The sequence below is a fragment of the Scyliorhinus canicula genome, chromosome 5 (genome assembly GCF_902713615.1).
Source record: "Scyliorhinus canicula chromosome 5, sScyCan1.1, whole genome shotgun sequence".
Taxonomy (NCBI): Eukaryota; Metazoa; Chordata; class Chondrichthyes; order Carcharhiniformes; family Scyliorhinidae; genus Scyliorhinus; species Scyliorhinus canicula.
In genome coordinates, this window is record NC_052150.1 from 151,433,318 (window position 1) to 151,454,346 (window position 21,029).

The 21,029-nt window shown below is 48.0% G+C and overlaps 1 protein-coding gene across 8 annotated transcripts in view; it reads left to right on the plus strand.

Annotated features, from left to right (window-relative positions):
• Positions 1 to 21,029, plus strand: part of LOC119966335 (inactive phospholipase C-like protein 2) — a 380,595-nt gene that overhangs the window by 188,931 nt on the left and 170,635 nt on the right. For all 8 annotated transcript variants that reach the window (XM_038797824.1, XM_038797823.1, XM_038797825.1 and 5 more), the window contains one exon: positions 195 to 2,681. In XM_038797824.1, the coding sequence (XP_038653752.1) occupies positions 195 to 2,681 (2,487 nt within the window). The remainder of the gene's footprint in view (positions 1 to 194; positions 2,682 to 21,029) is intronic.

A 21,029-nucleotide genomic window follows, 5' to 3' on the forward strand; every position in this document is an offset into this window, starting at 1 on the left:
ATACCGCCTACCCTTGTTGTTTTTAATGTTGGTTATTGCAACCGTTATCAGTAACTTGTAGTCTCACAGTACAGCAATTCCACATGTTTGGCCCTTCCACCCATTCGCCAAACAATAAGAACAGAGGTTTGCATGTGTTATCAAAGGTACTGCACATAAACATTTGTATTTATAGGACTTTTTCTTTTTTTCAGGATGGCACCAGACAACGAAAGGAGAGAAAGAAAACAGTCTCCTTCAGCAGCATGCCAACAGAAAAGAAGATCAGCAGTGCCAGCGATTGCATCAATTCAATGATTGAAGGCTCGGAACTTAAAAAGATTCGCTCAAATTCCAGAGTCTACCACCGCTATTTTCTTTTGGATGCAGATATGCAATCCTTGAGATGGGATCCTTCAAAGAAAGAACTGGATAAAGCCAAAATTGATGTAACATCAATCAAAGAGGTTCGAACAGGAAAAAATACAGAAATGTTTCGCACCAATGCAATTTATGATCATATTTCAGAAGATAGTGCATTTTCAATCATTTATGGAGAAAACTATGAGTCATTAGACCTTGTCGCTAATTCTGCAGATGTAGCAAATATTTGGGTTACAGGCTTACGGTACCTAATCTCCTATGGGAAGCACACACTAGATATGATAGAGAGCAGTCACAATACCATGCGGGCATCATGGCTTTCAAGTGTTTTTGCTGCCGCTGATACAAAAGATGTAGGGCATATATCATTTCACAAAGCTGTGCAGCTTGTTAAGAATCTGAACTCTGGACTGAAAAATAGCAAAATTGAATTGAAATTCAAAGAATTGCACAAAGCAAAAGAAAAAATAGGAACTGAAGTTATCAAAGAGGAACTCGCACAAGTTTATCATGAGCTTTGCACAAGACCAGAAATATATTTTTTGTTAGTTCAATTTTCAAGCAATAAAGAATTTCTAGATTCCAAGGACCTGATGATGTTTTTGGAGGCAGAGCAGGGGATGCCACATGTTACAGAGCAAGTGAGCATGAACATTATTCAGAAGTATGAGCCATCAAAAGAAGGGCAGGAAAAAGGTTGGCTTTCCTTAGATGGTTTTACCAAGTACCTCATGTCATCAGAGTGCCATATATTTGATCCCGAGCACAAGAAAGTTTGTCAGGACATGACTCAGCCAGTGTCTCATTATTACATTAACGCATCACACAACACCTACTTGATTGAGGATCAGTTCCGAGGTCCGTCAGATATCACAGGGTATATTCGTGCTCTGAAAATGGGGTGCCGAAGTATTGAGGTGGATGCATGGGATGGAACCGACAATCAACCAATCGTCTATACAGGCCACACAATGACATCACAGATAGCCTTCTGCAGTGTAATTGATGCAATTAACAAACATGCTTTTGTTGCATCGGAATACCCTTTGATTTTATGTTTGGAAAACCACTGTTCATTACAACAGCAGAATATAATGATCCAACATATGAAACAAACCTTTGGAGACAAACTGTACACAAACCCCCCAAGTGTTGATGACAGTTACCTACCCTCGCCTGAAGCCCTTAAGCACAAAATTTTGTTAAAGGCAAGAAAATTACCAGCAAATATCACAGGCTTTGCAGGTGATATTACAGATGAAGATGAAGGTGCAGAGATGGCAAAAAAGGTGGTAGGTGAGAATACAGACCAGCAGAATGTAGTTCCAAACAGAAAATTTAAACTTTGCAAAGAACTCTCAGACATAGTGACTCTTTGTAAATCTATAATGTTTAAAGACTTTCCTGACTCACTTCAAAACCAGAAATGTTGGGAATTTTGTTCATTCAATGAGGTAACTGCCAGTAAACTTGCTAATGAATACCCAAAGGACTTTGTGAATTACAATAAGCGTTTCCTTGCTAGAATATATCCCAGTCCAATGAGGATAGATTCGAGTAACATGAACCCTCAGGACTTTTGGAAGTGTGGCTGCCAAGTAGTAGCAATGAATTACCAGACACCTGGTTTAATGATGGACCTTAATATTGGTTGGTTCCGTCAGAATGGGAATTGTGGATACGTACTTCGTCCTGCCATCATGAGAGAAGAAGTCTCCTATTTCAGTGCCAATACTAAGGATTCAGTGCCAGGCGTTTCTCCCCAACTACTCCACATCAAAATCATTAGTGGCCAAAACTTTCCAAAACCAAAAGGCTCAGGTTCGAAAGGTGATGTAGTAGATCCCTACGTGTATGTTGAGATCCACGGAATACCTGCAGACTGTGCAGAACAAAGAACTAAAACGGTTAACCAAAATGGAGAGAACCCCATTTTTGATGAGAGTTTTGAATTCCAGATTAACCTCCCTGAGCTGGCAATGGTGCGATTTGTGGTTCTGGATGATGACTATATTGGAGACGAGTTTATTGCTCAGTATACAATTCCTTTTGAATGCTTGCAACCAGGATACAGACATCTGCCGCTTCAATCACTGACAGGTGAAATTCTACCACATGCCTCATTATTTGTACATGTGGCAATTACAAACCGGAGAGGTGGGGGGAAACCTCACAAACGTGGCCTTTCTGTGAGAAAAGCTAAAAGATCAAGAGAGTATGCTAACATGAGAACAATCTTGATAAAATCTGTGGATGAAATATTCAAGACTGTTATCCAGCAATTGCGGGAAGCAACTGATCTTCGAGAAAATATGCAGGTATGGTTGAATGAATATGGTTTGTTTACTCTCATGCAGTGTAATAACAATTAGGATGAATTGTTTTCTATCGGTTAATTTTATGGTATGCTAGAAATGGGATTAAATAACAAAAACAACTTGTATTTAAAATAGTAAAATATCCCAAAGGGATAGCATCATCAAGCAAAATTTGACACTGAGCCACTTGAGGAAACATTAGGGCAGATAACCAAAGCTTCTCGAACAAGTTTTGTCTGCACGTTCTCCCTGTGCCTGTGTGGGTTTCCTCCGGGTGCTCCGGTTTCCTCCCACAAGTCCCTAAAGACGTGCTGTTAGATAATTTGGACATTCTGAATTCTCCCTCTGTGCCCGAACAGGCGCCGGAATGTAGTGACTAGGGGCTTTTCACAGTACCATCATTGCAGTATTAATGTAAGCCTACTTGTGACAATAAAGATTGTTATTATTATTAAAGAGCATCGAAAACAAGTATGAGGGGCGGGATTCTCCCCTACCCGGCAGGGCGGGGGGTCCCGGCGTAGCGGAGTGGCGCCAACCACTCCGGTGTCGGGCCTCCCCAAAGGTGTGAAATTCTCCGCACCTTTAGGGGCTAGGCCTGCGCCGGAGCGGTTGGCACCACGCCGACTGTCACCAAAACCGGCATCAACGGTCTTTGACGCCCGCCTCCCGGCGCCGGGGCTGGCCGAAAGGCCTTCGCAGGTTCGCGCATGCGCCGGCGGTGACTGCCGCTGACGTCACCACCGGCGCATGCGTGCTGGGGGATTCTCTTCTGCCTCCGCCATGGTGTAGGCCATGGCGGCGGCGGAAGAGAAAGAGTGTCCCCACGGCACTGGCCCGCCCGCCGATCGGTGGGCCCCGATCGCGGGCCTGGCCACCGTGGGGGCCCCCCCCGGGGTCCGATCACCCCGCGCGCCCCTCCCCCCCCCCCCCAGGGCCCCGGGGGCCCGCTCCTGCCGCCACCAGAGGTGGTTCAAATCTCGGTGGTGGGAGAGGCCTCCCAGTGGCGGGACTTCATCCCATCGCGGGCCGGAGAATCGCCGCAGGGGGCTCGCCGCTCGACGTGGCGCAATTCCCGCCCCCGCCAATTCCCGGGTGGCGGAGAATTTCTGCCACGGCGGGGGGCGGGATTTTCGGCGGCCCCGGGCGATTCTCCGGTCCTGCGTGGGGTCGGAGAATTTCGCCCGAGAACTTTAAAACAGCAGAGTTTCAAACTGGGAATTAATGTAGACTGGTGTGATGGGTAATTGGGACTTGGTTAGAGTGAGGAGGTGGGCAGGAAAGTATTGGCTGACCTCAGGTGTTTGGAAGGTAGAACATGGGGAGCCAGCCAGGAATGCGGTGGAACAGCCATGGATGAAGGTTTCAGCAACAGGTGAGCTGTGCAGTGGAGAGTTGGGTGATGTTACAGCGGTGAAAATAGGCACAGATATGTGATCAGAAACTCATCCCGGGATCAATTATGACAACAATTATGAACAGTTTGGTTCAACCTCAGACATTTGCTATGGAGAGTGATGGAGTCAGCATCCAGAGAGGTCTTCCCAATATTTAATTGGAGAAAAGTTCTCTTCCCACAGTCCAAAGATGTGCAGGTTGGGTGAATTGGCCATGAGGCTGGTTTAGCTCACCAGGCTAAATCGCTGGCTTTTAAAGCAGACCAAGCAGGCCAGCAGCATGGTTCGATTCCCATACCAGCCTCCCCGGACAGGCGCCGGAATGTGGCGACTAGGGGCTTTTCACAGTAACTTCATTGAAGCCTACTCGTGACAATAAGCGATTTTCATTTCATTTCATGATAAATTGCCCTTAGTGTCCAAAATTCTATGATTAACCTAGGACAAAAGTTCTGCACAACAGAAGAGCAGCTATTCCAGGTGATGAGAATGGAACCAAATGAGTGCAGTCCCAACCAGTTGGAGGACATTGGAGAGGTGCTGGAAGATGATGGTGTGCTCAAATGTGTTAATGGCTACAAGAGAGGTTGAGAACATGGAGGAGGGATAGCGTACCTTGCTCACAGTCACACAGGATGCCATTTATGACTTTGGTATGAGCTGTTTTGTTTCTGTGGCAGGGATAAAAACTCAATTGGAGGAATTTAAACATGGAGCAACAGGAAAGACGAGCACCGTTGGGAGACAATGGCATGTTGGAGGATGTTGAAGTGAAAAGAGGGATTTGGAATGGGGTTGGTATTTGCAAGGTAGTGGGGAATCATTTTTTTTTAAGTTGAAGGGTTGTAATGGCTGATTTGATGGAAAAGGAATCAGTAAGCAGGGTGAACTGTTGAAAATGTCAGTCCTGGAACCAACGGAAAGGACTTATTTCGGATGCATAGCAGACCTAAAAATGCTTCTCGAGCTATTTCCGATTACGTACAAACTTCTTGCAGGAGTCTGCTACAATTTCCAGTTTCTTGGTCCCAACATTACAACAGGTTCATTTAGGAAATGGATTGTCTTGTTGAAGAGTGCTTCATCCTTCAGTCTGATGATTTTTAAAAAATTAATTCATGCGATGTGGGTGTCCCTGGCTAGGCCAGCATTTATTGCCCATCTCTATTGCCTTTGAGAAGGTGGTGGTGAGCTGTCCTCTTGAACTGCTGTGGTTCATGTGGCGTAGGTACACTCACAGTGTTGTTAGGGAGGGAGTTCCAGGATTTTACTCAACGATGGCGAAAGAACAACAATATAGTTCCAAGTCAGCATGGTGAGGGGCTTGAAGGGCAACTTGCAGGTGGTGGTGTTCCCAGGTATCTGCTGCACTTGTCCTTCTCAAAGGCAATGATTGTGGGTTTGGAATGTGCCAAGGAGCCGTGGCAAGTTTCTGTCGTGCATTTTGTATGTGGTACATACTATTGCCACCGTTTGTCGGTGATGGAGGTAGTGAATGCTTGTGGTTGGGATGCTAGTCAAGCAGGCTGCTTTGTCCTGGCTGGTGTCATGCACATTGACATGGACTGCTTCTGCTGTAGGGGGTGATCCAGGATAAAGTTAACAGTCATGGGCAGTTTTATTTTATAATCATATAATTTCTTTTTTTTTAAAATAATTTTTATTGAAAAATTTTGTATTTAGATAACAACAACGGACTGCAATAAAATACCAACAATATCAATAATGATAACAGTCATAAACATTCGCCCATCCTTAATGAACAACAAAACATATTAACAACAACTCAAATTAACACAGTATTAAGTTAAATAACCATAGAAAAAAAAAGAAACAATAAAGAACACCCTCCATTCCTTCTCTCCCTCCCCCCCCCCCCCCCCCCACCTCGGGTTGCTGCTGCTATTGACCAAGATACCTATCTTTGAGCCAGAAAGTCCAGAAAAGGCTGCCACCGTTTATAGAACCCTTGTACTGATCCTCTCAGGGCAAATTTGACCCTCTCCAATTTTATAAATCCCGCCATGTCACTGATCCAGGTCTCCACACTTGGGGGCCTCGCGTCTTTCCACTGCATCAAGATCCTCTGCCAGGCTACTAGGGACGCAAAGGCCAGGACACTGGCCTTTTTCGCCTCCTGCACTCCCAGCTCCGCCGCAACTCCAAAAATCGCGAGTCCCCAACCTGGTTTGACCCTGGATCCAACCACCCTCGACACCGTCCCCGCCACCCCCTTCCAGAATTATTCCAGTGCCAGGCATGCCCAGAACATATGGGCATGGTTCGCTGGACTCCCCGAACACCTGGTGCACCTGTCCTCACCCCCAAAGAACCTACTCATCCGAGTCACAGATATATGGGCCTGATGCAGCACCTTAATCATATTATTTCTGATAGCTATTACAGAACTCTTTTATATATAAATTTTCCTGAATGCTCTGAAGAATTTAACAAAGGTAAGTTTAAATATGCTAAGAATTCTGCAGTTTTGTTTGCATGATAATAATGCATTACTCTTGATGATCTGCTATTAAGTATAATTCAACATACATATCATTTAAAAATTACTTGTAACAACTGCTGCTCAACCTGATTTTTATGGAAAAGTAAAACAACTGCAACATTCATCTATAGAATTGGAAACATGAAGTAGTGATCATGCATTGTTGGTTGGTGTATTGAAACAGAATTTTGAAAACGGAAGTATTGGAAGAAAAAATGGGAGATGGAAAACACAAAAATCAGAAATATGTGGGAAAAGAAAAAATTTGATTAGATGGGAATAAGCACAAACCTAGTTGCTTAAAACTTCCAATGTGGCGATGTATTTATTTAGTTATGTGCCTTAACTAAATTAGTGATATCAGGATTACTACCAGTGCCATGTGCTGGTCAGAGTAGAAATAGCAGGATATATCAAATCAAATGAATACGTGGCTGAAGAGATGGTGTGAGGGGGAGGGTTTCAGATTCCTGGGCATTGGGACCGGTTCTGGGGGAGGTGGGACCAGTACAAACTGAACGGGTTACACCTGGGCAGGACTGGGACTGTTGTCCTAGGGGGAGTATTTGCTAGAGTGGTGGGAGAGTGTTTAAACTAATATGGAAGGGAGATGGGAACCTATGCAAGGAGTCAGAGAAGAAGGAAATAATGCCAAAATCGAAAAAACAGAAAGGGGTATACGAAAGGCAGATAAACCAAGAGCCAGATTCAAACAGGGCCACAGTGAAAAATATTGGGAGTGGGATTAGTAATGTTAAAAAGACAAACTTCAAGGCTTTGTGCCTTAACGCGTGAAGCATTTGCAATAAAGTGGATGAACTAATCGCACAAATAGACCTGAACAGGAATGATATAATCGGGATTATGGAGACATGGCTGCAAGGTGACCAGGGATGGGAACTGAATGTCCACGGGTACTCAGTATATAGGAAAGACAGACAAAATAGAAAAGGTGGTTGGGTTACATTGCTAGTTAAGGAGGAAATTAACACAATAGTGTGGGAGGATATTCGTTCCGACAATGCGGAGTCTGTATGGATAGAGCTGAGAAACAGCAAGGGACAAAAAACGTTAATGGGTGTCATATATAGACCCCAAATTGCGGTGATATTATTGGGAGTAGCATAAAACAGGAAATTAGAGACACATATGATAAAGGAACAACTGTAATTATGGGTGATTTAATCAGCCTATAGATTGGGAAAATCAAATTAGCCACAATACTATAGAGGAGGAATTCCTGGAGAGTATCGCAGGATGGTTTTCTGGATCAATATGTTGAGGAGCCAACTAGAGAACAGGCCATCCTAGATTGGGTACTGTGTAATGAGAACGGAATCATTGGCACTCTAGTTGTGCGAGACCACTTGGGAATGAGTGACCGTAATATAATAGAATTTTTCATCAAAATGGAGAGTGAAGTAGTTGATTCTGAGACTAGTGTCCTGAATCTTAACAAAGGAAACTACGATAAAATGAGTTGGCTATGATCGATTGGGGAATGTTAATTCAAGGGATGACAGTGGATAGGCAATGGTAAACGTTCAAGTATATCTGTCCTCTTGTTCCAATTTTCCCTTTATGATGGTCACCTCCATGTGAATCCCTCATTTTTTTTTTCAAAAACGGATTTAGGACCAGACATATACTTATCTTAAACAAGTGCGAGCTGTCTCGCAGAGTGTTGAAATTTACCATCCCAAAATGTTCTTGGATGTGAATAGCATATGGAGTGGCGGCCGAAGGGCTACCTTAAACAAAAATGAAACCAAGGTTTAGAAACGAAAAGGTCGAATGAGTTGCGTATGGGCCACGACGGGTAAGAGTTGTATGGGATCCCCGGGTAGGGCGTGCTGTGCTCTACCCGAGCTTAGCTGACCAATGTGGGGTCCTCAGACAGGGCGGGTCCTCAATGCCGTTTCTCCACTGCCTGAGCAACCGGAAATGAACGGGCAAGAATGTAGTCATAGTGGAATTGCAGCCTCTATTCCCAGAATAGAGGGGCACCTAAAAAAAAAAAGGAGGAGCCAAGATGCTCCAACATCTGTAAACAGAAGACAAGTCGTGAACATTGTCGGTTCTGCAGAGGACATTTCAATTGAGTGAAGTTCTCAGAAATATCGGCGGACAAACTAACGTGCATGTGAGGTGGTCACAAGCTTTTCAGCTGAAAAGTAAGTGGCCAATCTCCAAATCAAACATTTAACAGACAAACAAACATACGTGCAGGTTCCATCAGAAAGGACAGCGCTTCTCTCAAGCGGTTCCTCTTTTTACATCATCTGGACACCTCACTTCTCTTCATTCACTGCGAACAGGGTCGCAAAGGGGTTGCCGTGTCGGGAGTCAGACATCAAGTCATCCTCTTCTCTCGGATCCCATACCCTTGTATGGATCAGGCATGCAATCTTTGCATTGTGTGACAGGGGGTCACTCTCGTCATTGCGGACAAGTCGCCAAGAATTGTCCCAGTGCCAAATCGTGGGGTCTAAAATTGAAGGAGCGTTGTCGGGGTCGTCAGTGTTGGGTGGTGGGTGTAGGTGTGGGTTCGGATTTTTAATGTAGGTGATCTCCATGGGGTCACTGGAGTCGGGGTCGTAGTCACTGAAGTGGGGGCTGTAGGGTGGAGTGCTCTGGCTGTCCTCATTGTCACAGTCACTGTCTCTGCTGTGGCAGCTTGTGGGCGTTCCGGGGTGTGGTCTGAAGTCAGTGGGCGGAGTCGAGGTCGAGTCCGATGAGGAACTGGTCTGTGAGGGGGAGGGTGGAAATGTGTCTCTTGTGGGCGGAGTGAGGTGTTCTGCTGCATCCAGCAGGACATGGTGCATGTGGTTTGACTGTGTTCCATAAGCCTTTAGCTGTTTAATATGAAACCACGCAGTCTTACCGTTTGGGTATTTTATTCTGTATACTGAGGGGCTGATTTTATCCGAAATTGAGTACGGGTCGGAAAATTTAGGAGCAAAAAACGTGCTGGGGTTATAAACAGATAGCATAACCTGTTGCCCAACCTGAAATTCTGGGGGGTGTACATTCTTGTTGAAACAGGCCCTGCTCTGTTTCTGTCTTTTTTCCCAATTTTACTGCAGCTGCTAACTGTGCAGACCTTAACAGTCTCAACTAATTCTTTGACTGCTTTCTCGTGTGTGAGTGCCGTCACTTCTGGGCTGGTCATGTCGAGTCCTAAAAGGAATTCTGATCCTTTCATAGGGCGTCCGGTCATGAGTGTGTGTGGGGTGAATCCTGTGGATGTTGAAACCGTATTCCTAATGAACATTAGAGCGAATGGGAGCACTGAATCCCAAGTCGAATTGTTCTCCTGTACCATCTTCCTAAGGGTCGATTTTAGGGTCCGATTCATGCGTTCTACTATCCCGCTTGACTGGGGGTGATACGCAATGTGAAAATTCTGTTTTATTCCGAATATGGTCAGGACGTTCTTCATGACCCGTCCTGTAAAGTGAGATCCCTGATCTGACTCTATACTTCTGGGGAGACCCCATCTCGTAAAGATGTGGTGGGTCAGGATCTTTGCAGCTGTCTTAGCTGTGTTGATGCGTGAAGGGAATGCCTCTACCCATTTGGTAAAGATATCTATGACCACCAGAACATATTTATAGCCATTCCTGCAAGGGGGCAATGGTCGTATAAAATCGATCTGGAGGTTTGTCCAGGGGCCATTAACGGGGCGAGTGTGGCTGAGTTGTGCCTTCTTTGAATACCTCTCCGGGTTATTCTGCACACAAATCAAACAATTCTCTATGTATTGGGTGACATCTTGTCTTAAGTTGGGCCACCAACAGAATTGTCTAAGGTGTGTTGTGGTAGGGTCGATCCCTTGGTGTCCATGACTATCATGGAATAAGACAATCATTTGATTCCTGTCCTGTTCAGGAACCACATACAATTTATCTTTTATGATCACACCCTCATGTGTGGTCAAAGCATGTTTGAATCTATCGTACTGGGCCACTAAGTTTCCTTTAAAAATCTCCCGGAGATTTTGTCCTGCTTCTGTGCCTGTACTAAATCTTTGATTTGTCTGTGAGACTTGAACTGCACTCACAGGGGCGCTAGCTGGTGCGCTAGCTGGGGGTGTCCAAAAGTGACCTCGCCTGGAACCTGCTTTTGCCAATGCGTCGGCTTTTACATTTCCAGGGGGGGATGACCTATGGTGACTTCTAACTTTAATGATGCCATACGTCCTATCCTTTGCCTTCTCTAGGATATGGCGGAGTAGTGGGGCTGAAGGAAGGGGCTTCCCATCTGCGGAGACAAAACCTCTTGTCCTTCACAGGGGTAGAAAATTGGTTAAACTGTTACAGACATATAAACTGTCCGAATATATGTCTGCTGGGCTGGGGAACGAATCTGGGTGGTCCACTATATAAGCAATGGCCGCGAGCTCTGCTGCCTGCGCGCCTAAGTGACCTGGTAACTTTAATGCAATTTCTTCCAGTGCGCGACCCTGCGCATCCTCAACATAGATCCCGCATCCAGTGATGCGTTCTCCATCTAAAACTGTGGATGAACCGTCCACATATATCGTCAATGGGGCACACATGTCTGTGTGCTGGGGGCTCTGGCTTGAATTCCCTATCTTCCTGGGGGGCGTCTTTGCAATGAATGGTCCTGTGTTGTGTAGGGGTTCTACAATCTCGCATTCATGGGGTTGTCCTGGATATTGGAGGTTGTCAGCTAAAAATGTGTGTGTTTTGGTCCGTTTAACTGTTATGTCCCGTCCTTGTAACAGTAGTGTCCACCTAGCTACTCTTATCTGGCTCACTGAACCGTCCTTCAGTCGACCGTCTAAAAATAACTGTGTGGGAGTGTGCTCGGTCAAAATGGTGATGGGATTGAGTCTGGTAATGTACGAGAAGTACTGAACTGCCCAAAAAACTGCTAGTAGGTGCCTCTCACAGGCTGAAAACCTTGTTCTACGGGGTCTAAAAGTCGTGAGGCATAAGCCACTGGTCGTAGCTGCTCGTGCCGTTCCTGAAGGAGCACGGCCGAGAGGGTCAGATCGGTGCTAGCTACCTCTATTGCGTAGGGGGAGAGTTGGTCTGGAACTTGTAGCGTGGGTGCTGCGCTAAGGGCTTTTTTTAACTCTTCCACAGCCTCTGTATGCTGTGGAAGCCATTCCCAAGGGGCTACCATCGATATGGTTCCGACAGTACCCAACCAGTCCTAAAAACGACCGGAGGGCTGAAACATTCTGGGGAAGGGGCAATTTGACAATCGATTCAATTCTTTTGAACTCGATCTCGTGTTTGCCATGCATGATGACTGTACCCAAATACATCACTTGATTCTCCAATATCTGGGCCTTTCTGGGGTTAACTTTACATCCAATCTCTTGTAAAATTTCCAGGAGCTCGGACAGAAGCGTGATGTGCTCTGCCTTGGTGTCTGTCTGCATTAATAGGTCGTCCACATACTGTACCAGACATTCGGGTCGGGAAAATTTTGCTAATCCATTTGCCAGCTGTCGGTGGAAAATGGAGGGGGAATTGTGGAATCCTTGTGGGAGGCATGTCCACGTATACTGCTGTCCTTTAAATGTGAAGGCAAATTTGTACTGACACGCTTTTGTCAATGGGATTGACCAGAAGCCATTGCTAATGTCCAATACCGTGAAATATTTGGAGTGGAGTCCCTGCTTGAGCATGGTCTCGGGACTTGTTGCTACCGTGGGGGCTACTGCTGGGGTTACTTTGTTGAGTTCCCGATAATCTATGGTCAGACGCCATGATCCGTCGGGCTTCCTCACTGGCCAAATAGGTGCATTATTAGTTGAGGCTACTGTCCTAAGTACACCCTGCTCTAATAAGCTCTCTATAACCTTTCCAATTTCTCCCTCTGCTTCTAGGGGAAATCGGTACTGTCTCTGTGGTCTCGGGTCAGGTCCAGTAACTTGAACTTGTCCAGTCATTCTGCCGTAGTCGTGCCGGTGACTGGCAAATGCTGTCCTGTGTCGGTTCAAAACTGCCCTACCCTGTTTGTCCGTGCTAAGCGTGGTCGGGTCAAAACAATAGTCGCCTACTGCGCTAATCCTGTTTGCATGCTCTCCTACTGTGAGAGTTGCGGGTGCTCTGTCAGATTTTGCCATTCTCCAGACACACTGATTGACTGGAGCTGTAATGTGTCCCTGCTGTGAGTGGCCTGTAAATCCGCTGAGTGTAATTGTGGATGTGGTCGGCCACGTGTCTGCCTGTGCTGTAATGGTGGAATTAATGGTTGTGCGGGACCCTCCTGTGTCCCAAAGTAATTCAATGGGCTTCCCTCTAACCTTTGGTGTGACTACCGGCCTTCCGGATCGGTCCCAGAGGGTGTCACAGACCCAAGTGGGGGAGCCCGAACACCGTCAGTCCGTTCCGTCCACATTGGTCTGTCCTGACTGTGTCTCTATACTGTGCATTGGCTTTGCCTTGTTCCTGTTCAGAGTGCCTGTTTGCTGGCCTCTCTGAGATCTCTGTGGGCCGTTGCATTCCCTTGCAAAATGCCCTAACTGTCCGCAGTGTAACATTCCTGCAACTTCTGTGGGGGGCTGTTCTTTCCTTCATTTACCCATGCGGGGTTTTGGTGCGCTCTTACTGCCTGTATATCTGCTGCAGCCTGAGCTTCTTCTGGGGTCTTTACTTTAACCTTGCCTTGGACGGATTGTTCCCAAGCGCGGGACAATCTTTTCAAAACCCATTTTTCATTATGGGCCTCTTAGGGGTCATAACTACTGCAGACATTCTGTCCTGCATCTGTGGCGTGGGAGGTTATGGTGCGGGTCCATTTAACCATATTGTCGCGGGTTAAATGTGCTCGGTCTAAATCGCCGAAAACGGCAGTGAAATGAATCCACAGCCTTCTTGCGAATGCTGTGGGATGCTCTGTTCTCTTCTGCCTACACTTATTTAGGTCTTCGACTGGGTCTCCTCTATTGTACCCTATCGCGTCTAAAATAGATGTATGCATTTCCTCTAGTGTGCCTCCTCCAACGTTCTGTGGGTCGGGGAGGGCTGCTACAACCGATGAGTCTAAACTCAAAACTGTGAGCTTCACTTGCTCTCGCTCATCCAGGCCGTACATGGTAGCCTGTTGCTTCACTTTCGTGAAAAATTAGTGGGGGTCTGCAGTGGGGAGGAACGGGGTGATTTTCTCACACGCGTCCCTGAGTTGTGTTACGGTTAAGGGGGTGGTGTAGGTGACCTCGGGTGCACCTTCTGTGGTTGCCTTTCTTTGGGTGGTGACTGGGTTCATAGGTGTGGGTGCTATCTGATCTGTGGGGGGTTGGGGCGCTTTCCTTTTCTGTTGCGCTGCTGGCGCACATGTTCCCTGAACATAGCGCTGCACTGTCTCGCTCAATTCTTGCCAATCTGGGGCATTTTCCTCATCTATCTGGGTTCCAAATGTCTCTTGGAACCCATTCTGTACGGAAAGCAGAGATTGCAGCTCCGCAATCTGCTTCCTACACTTCGCGTGATCCACTGTGCTTTGCCTTTGCTCAGTGGTGGCAGCATGGAGTGCTCTTAAAGCTGCCTTTAGGTCAGAGCATTGCCTTTGCAGTGCCTCTACCTGCTTCTCTGAATTTTCCCTTATCAGAACTGCTCGCTGCACATCCTGATAGGCTTTCTCATACTGGGTTTGGGAACTGCTCAGATGGGCTAGACAAGACTGATGTGCCCTCTTGGCATCATCCACCTCTCTATCCTTCTCTGCCAGCTTCCTTCATAACTCTAGGTTTTCCTTTTCGATGTCCCTGACATCCACTTTGCTCATCCTATTCCTTTCCTCTAATTCTTTGCGGAGCATCCGAACGACGACCTCTGTGCCTCGCAATTGTGCCCAGCAGGACACAATTGCCATCGGCTTGCGTGCTTTTCCTAAACTCTTCTTGTGAATTTGAGAAAGGTTCTCCCACCAAGTATGTCCTATACTCCCGGGACCTGTCTCCTCATTCACACAAAACTCACTCCAAAGGGGCCATCCTTTCCCTTTGAGGTATTTCCTGAGTTCCAGCTCCCATACGGGACACAGGCCTACTCTGCTACTGCTGGTCACTGTGACCACGAACTGCTCTGGGTTCATGAGGCGTTCCATTGCCTGCATGGCCATTTCCTCTTTCTCTCTTTAATTTGGAACAAGGGATGATAAGGTAATGCTTTTAAATACGGGTACGGCTTTCGCTATGTTCCGATTATAAAACTCCCGACAGTTTGACGCAACAAAAATCTCTCGGTTTAACCTTATAACCCTGTTAGTTACGCATGCAAAAACACACTTCCGAATTATGATTATTGATTTGAACTCCTTGAATACTTGTGATTTTTCCTTTTCCCAATTGGATTTCCAATTCAAATTTCTGGGTTCTCTCGGAGTGGGGGGGGGGGGGCACTTCTAATCGAGTCCTGGCAGAGTCTGCCACTAAATGTTGGTTGTTCTGGGTGAGTGTGCTTAACACTCAATTTGGCTCTGTTTCTTTACTTAGCTCTGGAGTCGCCAGGTATCGTTAAGATACCGCCACAAGTTCAAAGCAATAAAACCATACACCAATTAGTAAGTTCAAACAACTGAGTTTATTATCATACAATTATAATAACTTCCCATGCACACGCTAAAAGGATTAAGCTATTCCTACCGCTAAATAAACTAATACTTATCTCGAAGGAACTGCCGGGTCAGCGAACAAGGCCTCTTGCTCTGCTCTGGTCTGCAGACTTCTGGTTGGTATAAGTTAAAAGGGGTCAGGAGTGTCTATCTCTGGTAGCGATCGTTGTGAGACACTTACTTGCTGGCGGCTGCTGTCCGAACCTCTCTCTCCTTCAGGGTCTTCTTGGCAAAAGCTGGTCGAGGTGCTGGTCCACGGAGGAGTGCTGATCAAGGAGAGAGGAGGGGTGGACGAGAAGAATGAACCATGTGTGTGACCTGTCTTTTATAGGTCCCAGGGATCCGCGCCCCTTTGGGCGGACTCCCTTACCTGCTTGGAATCGATTGGGTCTCTTCCTAATCGATATGTTTGAATCCCCCCAATACTGAGGCTGTTCCTTAGCTACTGGGCGGGCTCTCAGGCTCTTTGTTTTCGAACCTTGCTGGTGCCTGAGTGTCTGGTACCCTTTACAATGTTGCAGTTGCTTCCCCATTTGTGTCCATTGTATCTGGAATCGTTCCATTAACATGTAAACTATCCTGGAGATTGCCTCATTAGTATGCAGAATGTTCGTTTCGGTGCTGTCTGCTTTCTTAGCAGACAGAATCCACACCTGCTAGGTGCAGCCTGCTGCCGATGCAAACATTGTCCATTTTATCCTATATGCTTTGCGTTCCTCCATTTTGTATTCAGGGAAATGGCCAACTTCGGTGGCTACAAAAGTATTGTAGATCGTGGGATATGAGTTGATAATTGAAGCTTCAAAAATTCCTTCCAGAAACTGGGGTGGCTGACATGCAGACTATAAAATTCAAACCACCGGCGGTTGGTCCAGGACGACAAATTTCTGTTTGTCAGTCGCCATGTGTGGTTTGCTCTGGGGGCAGCACGGTGGCGCAATGGGTTAGTCCTGTTGCCTCATGGCACTGAGGTCCCAGGTTCGATCCCGGCTCTGGGTCGCTGTCTGTCTGGAGTTTGCACATTCTCCCCGTGTTTGCGTGGGTTTCGCCCCCACAACCCAAAGATGTGCAGGTGGATTGGCCATGCTAAATTGCCCCTTAATTGGAAAAATGAATTGTGTACTCTAAATTTTAAAAACAAATGTGTGCTCTGCTCTGTGTTGACCTGTCTTGAAATTTCGTCATCTTCTTGGCAACTTGACCTGTATTGCCTGCTTGATCCCTTGCTCCAGCATATAAGGCGAGTGGAACTCTGAATGTGTATCTTTGAGCTGAAATATTTTGCCTAATCCGAATGCTAATATAGCCCTAAAAATGCATTTATTAGCTGTGATGCACTATCAATTGACCACAGAAGTGAAGTTGTAGTCCGAAACTGAAGGCTTTAATAGACAAGATGTTTCCCCAGCAGTTCAGGTACAGAAAGGAAGCTGTGGGGAACACACGGGCTCTTATACCCCGCCTTACAGGGCGGAGCTACCTTACAACTCTAACCAATGGGTGACTAGTGTTACATACCATTGGGCCAATGAACAGCGAGCCTTCTCCACCAATGGTGTCTCGGCATTGCTTGTTACCGTAATACCTCTAGTCATATTACCACAAGCTGAAAAATGGGGGTTGACTTATGTACTTAGTACAGACCTAAAACAGACACAGAAAAATGGGATTTTCTTATACATTGGGTCGATTTATGTGGCACAATCTACGGTAATTCTGAGGGCATTTGATGGCGAGCACCCTTCTGTGTTGTAAACTTCTGTGGATCTATAGGCCATGAGCAGGGCCGGCTCAAGGCACCGGCAACTCGGGCAGTCGCCCGGGGCGCCATGTGCTAGGGGGCGCCAGAGACTCGGGTCCCGCGCATGCGCAGTTGGGCCGGTGCCAACCAGCGCATGCGCGGTGGCCGCCCTCCCCCCGGTCCGCCCCCCCGCTCGGTCCGCTCCCCCCGCCCACCCCCCTTGGTCCCCCCCCTCGGGTCCGCCCCGCCCTCGGGTCCGCCCTCCCCGCCCCGCCCTCGGTTCCGCCCCCCTCCCCGCCCCCCCGCCCTCGGGTCCGCCCCCCCCCGCTCCCCCCTCGTGTCCGCCCCCCCGTGGGTCCGCCCCCCCGTCCCTGCTCGGCCCCGCCCCCGTCCCTCCTCGGCCCCGTCCCTCCCCGGCCCCGCCCCGCGCTCGCCCCCCCCCCCCCTCACCCCCCCCTCCCCCAAGGGCGCCGAAGTTCAGCTTGCCCGGGGCGCCAGCAACCCTAGGGCAAGGGCCATGAGGGGAGACCAGGTCAGTGAGGTTAAGTTTGGGTTGCTGCAGCAAAGAAGTTCAACAAGCACTGTAGGCTGAATTGCCTCCTGCTGTGCTGTAAACTGTACTGATTATATGGTTTAATTCATACATTAGGGCATTACATGGAAGCTAGATATTGTCCTCATCCTAAATCCATACTCTCTCTGAGGGGGGACATGCTGTCACTGATCCCTGGCTGATTGATTTCCTTTTTACCCTCTATAGTCCAGGGGAATCAATGCCAATTGTCGTGACCTTCCTGCCGATCTAACTCAAATGGGCTAACAAAACACACAACGAGGTCCCTTGGGTTTTCTTAATTTTTAATATGTGTTAACATTTGGCACATTGAGCATCAATGCATTTAAGTTAACGTAATTTTCTGAAGTTAACTGTATTTCATGCTTCCTTTGAGAGGATTTTTCTTTCTGGTCAGCATCTTGCGCTGATAAACTCACTTTCTTTTTCAAATTGAGCTTAAATACAATAGCAAAGTACTGCAGATGGTGGAAATAAAAATATAGAACAGACTGGAAATGCTCACAGGTCTGGCAGCACCTGTGGTTGGGGGGGGGGGGGGGGGGGGGGGGGGGGGAGAAAAAGAGTTTGTGTTTCAGGTTGGTGACCCTTCATCAGAACTTTGGCAGACAAAGTTTTTGAGTTGCCTTCAGATCCATAATAATGTCTTGTACTTTGGTGAAACTTAAATTTTGTGCTTTCGTACGTGACTGTTTCTGATTTTATTGGCTGGGATGCACCACGCAAACTGGTGCGCAACAGTTTACAATATTTTCCACCTGATCTTGCCATAGTGCTGGTGTTTGTAAGCAATTCGTTTGAGGCAGTGATATTAAGGAAACTCACAGATTTTGTGATGTGATGCAAACAGGAGGGGAATGTTTGGAAAAAGAGGTAATACAAGGCAAATCACCTGGAAAACTTGCAGAAGGATAGCATGGATAGATAGCATAAGATAGCATAGATGGATAGCATCAGAACATGGCCGGCCCTAGCCTCTATGAAGCAGGCAGTGAGAGCAGCGGAGAACAGAAATCAGTGGAGAAAAATTAGTGTGGCCAACCATCGGAATGAGAACGGATGAAAGACAACAGGATTTACCACAGAGTAAGAAAATGAGAGGTTCGGGTGGCACTGTGGCGCAGTGGTTAGCACTGCTGCTTCACGTCACCGAGGTCCCAGGTTCAATCCCGGCCCAGGTCACTGTGTGGAGTTTGCACATCCTCACCACGTCTGCGTGGGTCTCACCCCCACAACCCAAGGATGTACAGGTTAGGTGGATTGGTCACGCTAAATTGCCCCTTAATTGGAAAAAATGTTTTAAAAAATGAAAGTTAGAGGTTCTACTCATTGTTATTGCACCTGTAATTATGATTTGAAAACATAGCATGGACAGTAGATATTCAGCTGTTTGTATTGTTTGAAGATAAAAAGAAAACTTTGCCAAATGTTAGCAGCACTTTAACACTTAATTCAGCAACTTGCAAACAGTAATTCAAACTACTAATGGAATTTAACACTGTTACTATGATACATAGAAGAAATTCATGCAGTCCACAATTTAAGGTTTGTCGATTTCCAAAGATGATGCAATGGGTGGGATTCTCCAGTCCTCCAGGCACATGGGGCGGGATTCTCCCAGCCCTAGGCTGAGCCGCAGAATCCCCGCGAACGGGCCACGCCGCCCCGACGCCAGCACACGATTCTCCGCTCAGCACCATTGGCGCCGGCATGGTTGGCGCGGCACCGGTCGCGGTTCGCTCTAAGCATCGACGTTGAAGGGCCGGGTGGCGGCCTATGGGGGGGGGGGGGGGAAGAAAGAGGGGGGTCCGACCCCAGGGGGGGGACCTCCGATGTGGATTGGCCCGCGATCGAGGCCCATCGATCGGCGGGCCGGCCTCTGTGGCTGGGGGCCTCCTTTCCTATGCGCCGGCCCCTGTAGCTCTGCGCCATGTCGCATCGGGGCCAGCGCGTTGAAGGAGGCCACTGCGCATGCGAGGATCCCGCGGCACACAGTTGGGGCCGGGATCGGCAGCTGGAGCGTCGCGAACCGTTCCAGCGCCGTGCTGGCCCCCTGTAGGGGCCAGAATTGGTCCTGGGAGCGGCCTGTTCACACCATCGCAAAACGTGATGGCGTTTATGACGGTGTGGACACTCTGCCGCGGGATTGGAGAATCCCGCTCGTGTTTCTTGGTCTGCTGGCGTCGGGATTCTGTCTTCCCACTGATGGAAAATGGGATTTCTCATTGTAACCACCCCACACCACCGGGAAACCTGCGGCTGGGTGTGCGCTGCCGGCGGGTAAAGTGAATTGCACGGAGGAGAATTCCAGCCAATGGTGCTGCCAGCAGGAGGACCAGCAATCAGTATAGGCTGAGGAATTCATTCTGACCAGTTTCTAATCTCAACAACACTGCATGGAGAGGTGCCAAATGCAGAAAAAGGCAAAATCAGATAAGGGGAACCCTCTCACCTTCTACTGACTGATTAATAGTACCAACATTTTATAGTCTATTCATTTTTAAAATAATGTTTCTTGTCACAAGTAGGCTTACATTAACACTGCAATGAAGTTACTGTGAAAAGCCCCGAATCGCCACATTCCGGCACCTGTTCGGATACACGGAGGGAGAATTCAGAGTGTCCAGTTCACCTAACAGCACGTCTTTGGGGACTTGGAAAATATGAAATCAATGAAACAAAAGAGAATGTGAACTTGAGGAAGAAAAAGGAGAAAGAAAAGCTCTCCCAATGGGGTAAAACTGGCTCTGAATTTCAACAGGGCCCTCCTAATTACCTGCCAAAACATTGGTGGCCGATCAGTGGAGCCCATGCCAAAATAGCATACATAGCAATTTCAGAATCACAGAATTGTTACGGTGCAGGAGGAGGCAATTTGGCCCATGTTGCACTGGGCTCCCCAAATGAACATCACGACTTAGTGCCATTCCCTGCACATTGGGCGGGATTCCCCTTTCCAGGAACTAAGTCCCCACGCCGGCGGGAGAATTCTCCGCACTTCCGAGGGGGCTAGGTGAATGGCGGAGTGGATGGCGCCGCTCCAGCCGGTGCCGAAGGGACTGCGCGAGTTTGCACATGTGCCTAAGGGCCAACATGATCTTGCGCATGCGCGGAACCGGCGGCGTGGTTCCACGCATGCGCAGACCGGCAGGCGTATTCTGGCGCATGTAAGGAGGTTGTCTTCTCCGCGCCGGCCATGGCGGAGCCCTGCAGGGGCCGCCATGGCCGGCGCGGAAGGAAGGAGTGCCCCCGCGGCACAGGCCTGTCTGTGGATCAGTGGGCCCTGATCACGGGCCAGGCCACCGTGCCCCCCCCCCCCCACCACCACCCTCCGAGTCGTCAGCCCCGCGTCGTCGCCCCCACAGGACCGCCCCAGCCGACTTACCTGCCAAGGTCCCACTGTGTGGGACCATGCCTAACCCACGCCTGTGGGACTGGCCAAAAACGGATGACCGCTCAGCCCGTCGGGGCCTGGAGAATTGCCGGGGGGGCCGCTGCCAACGGCCCCCAACCGGCGTGGCGTGAACCCCGCCCTCGC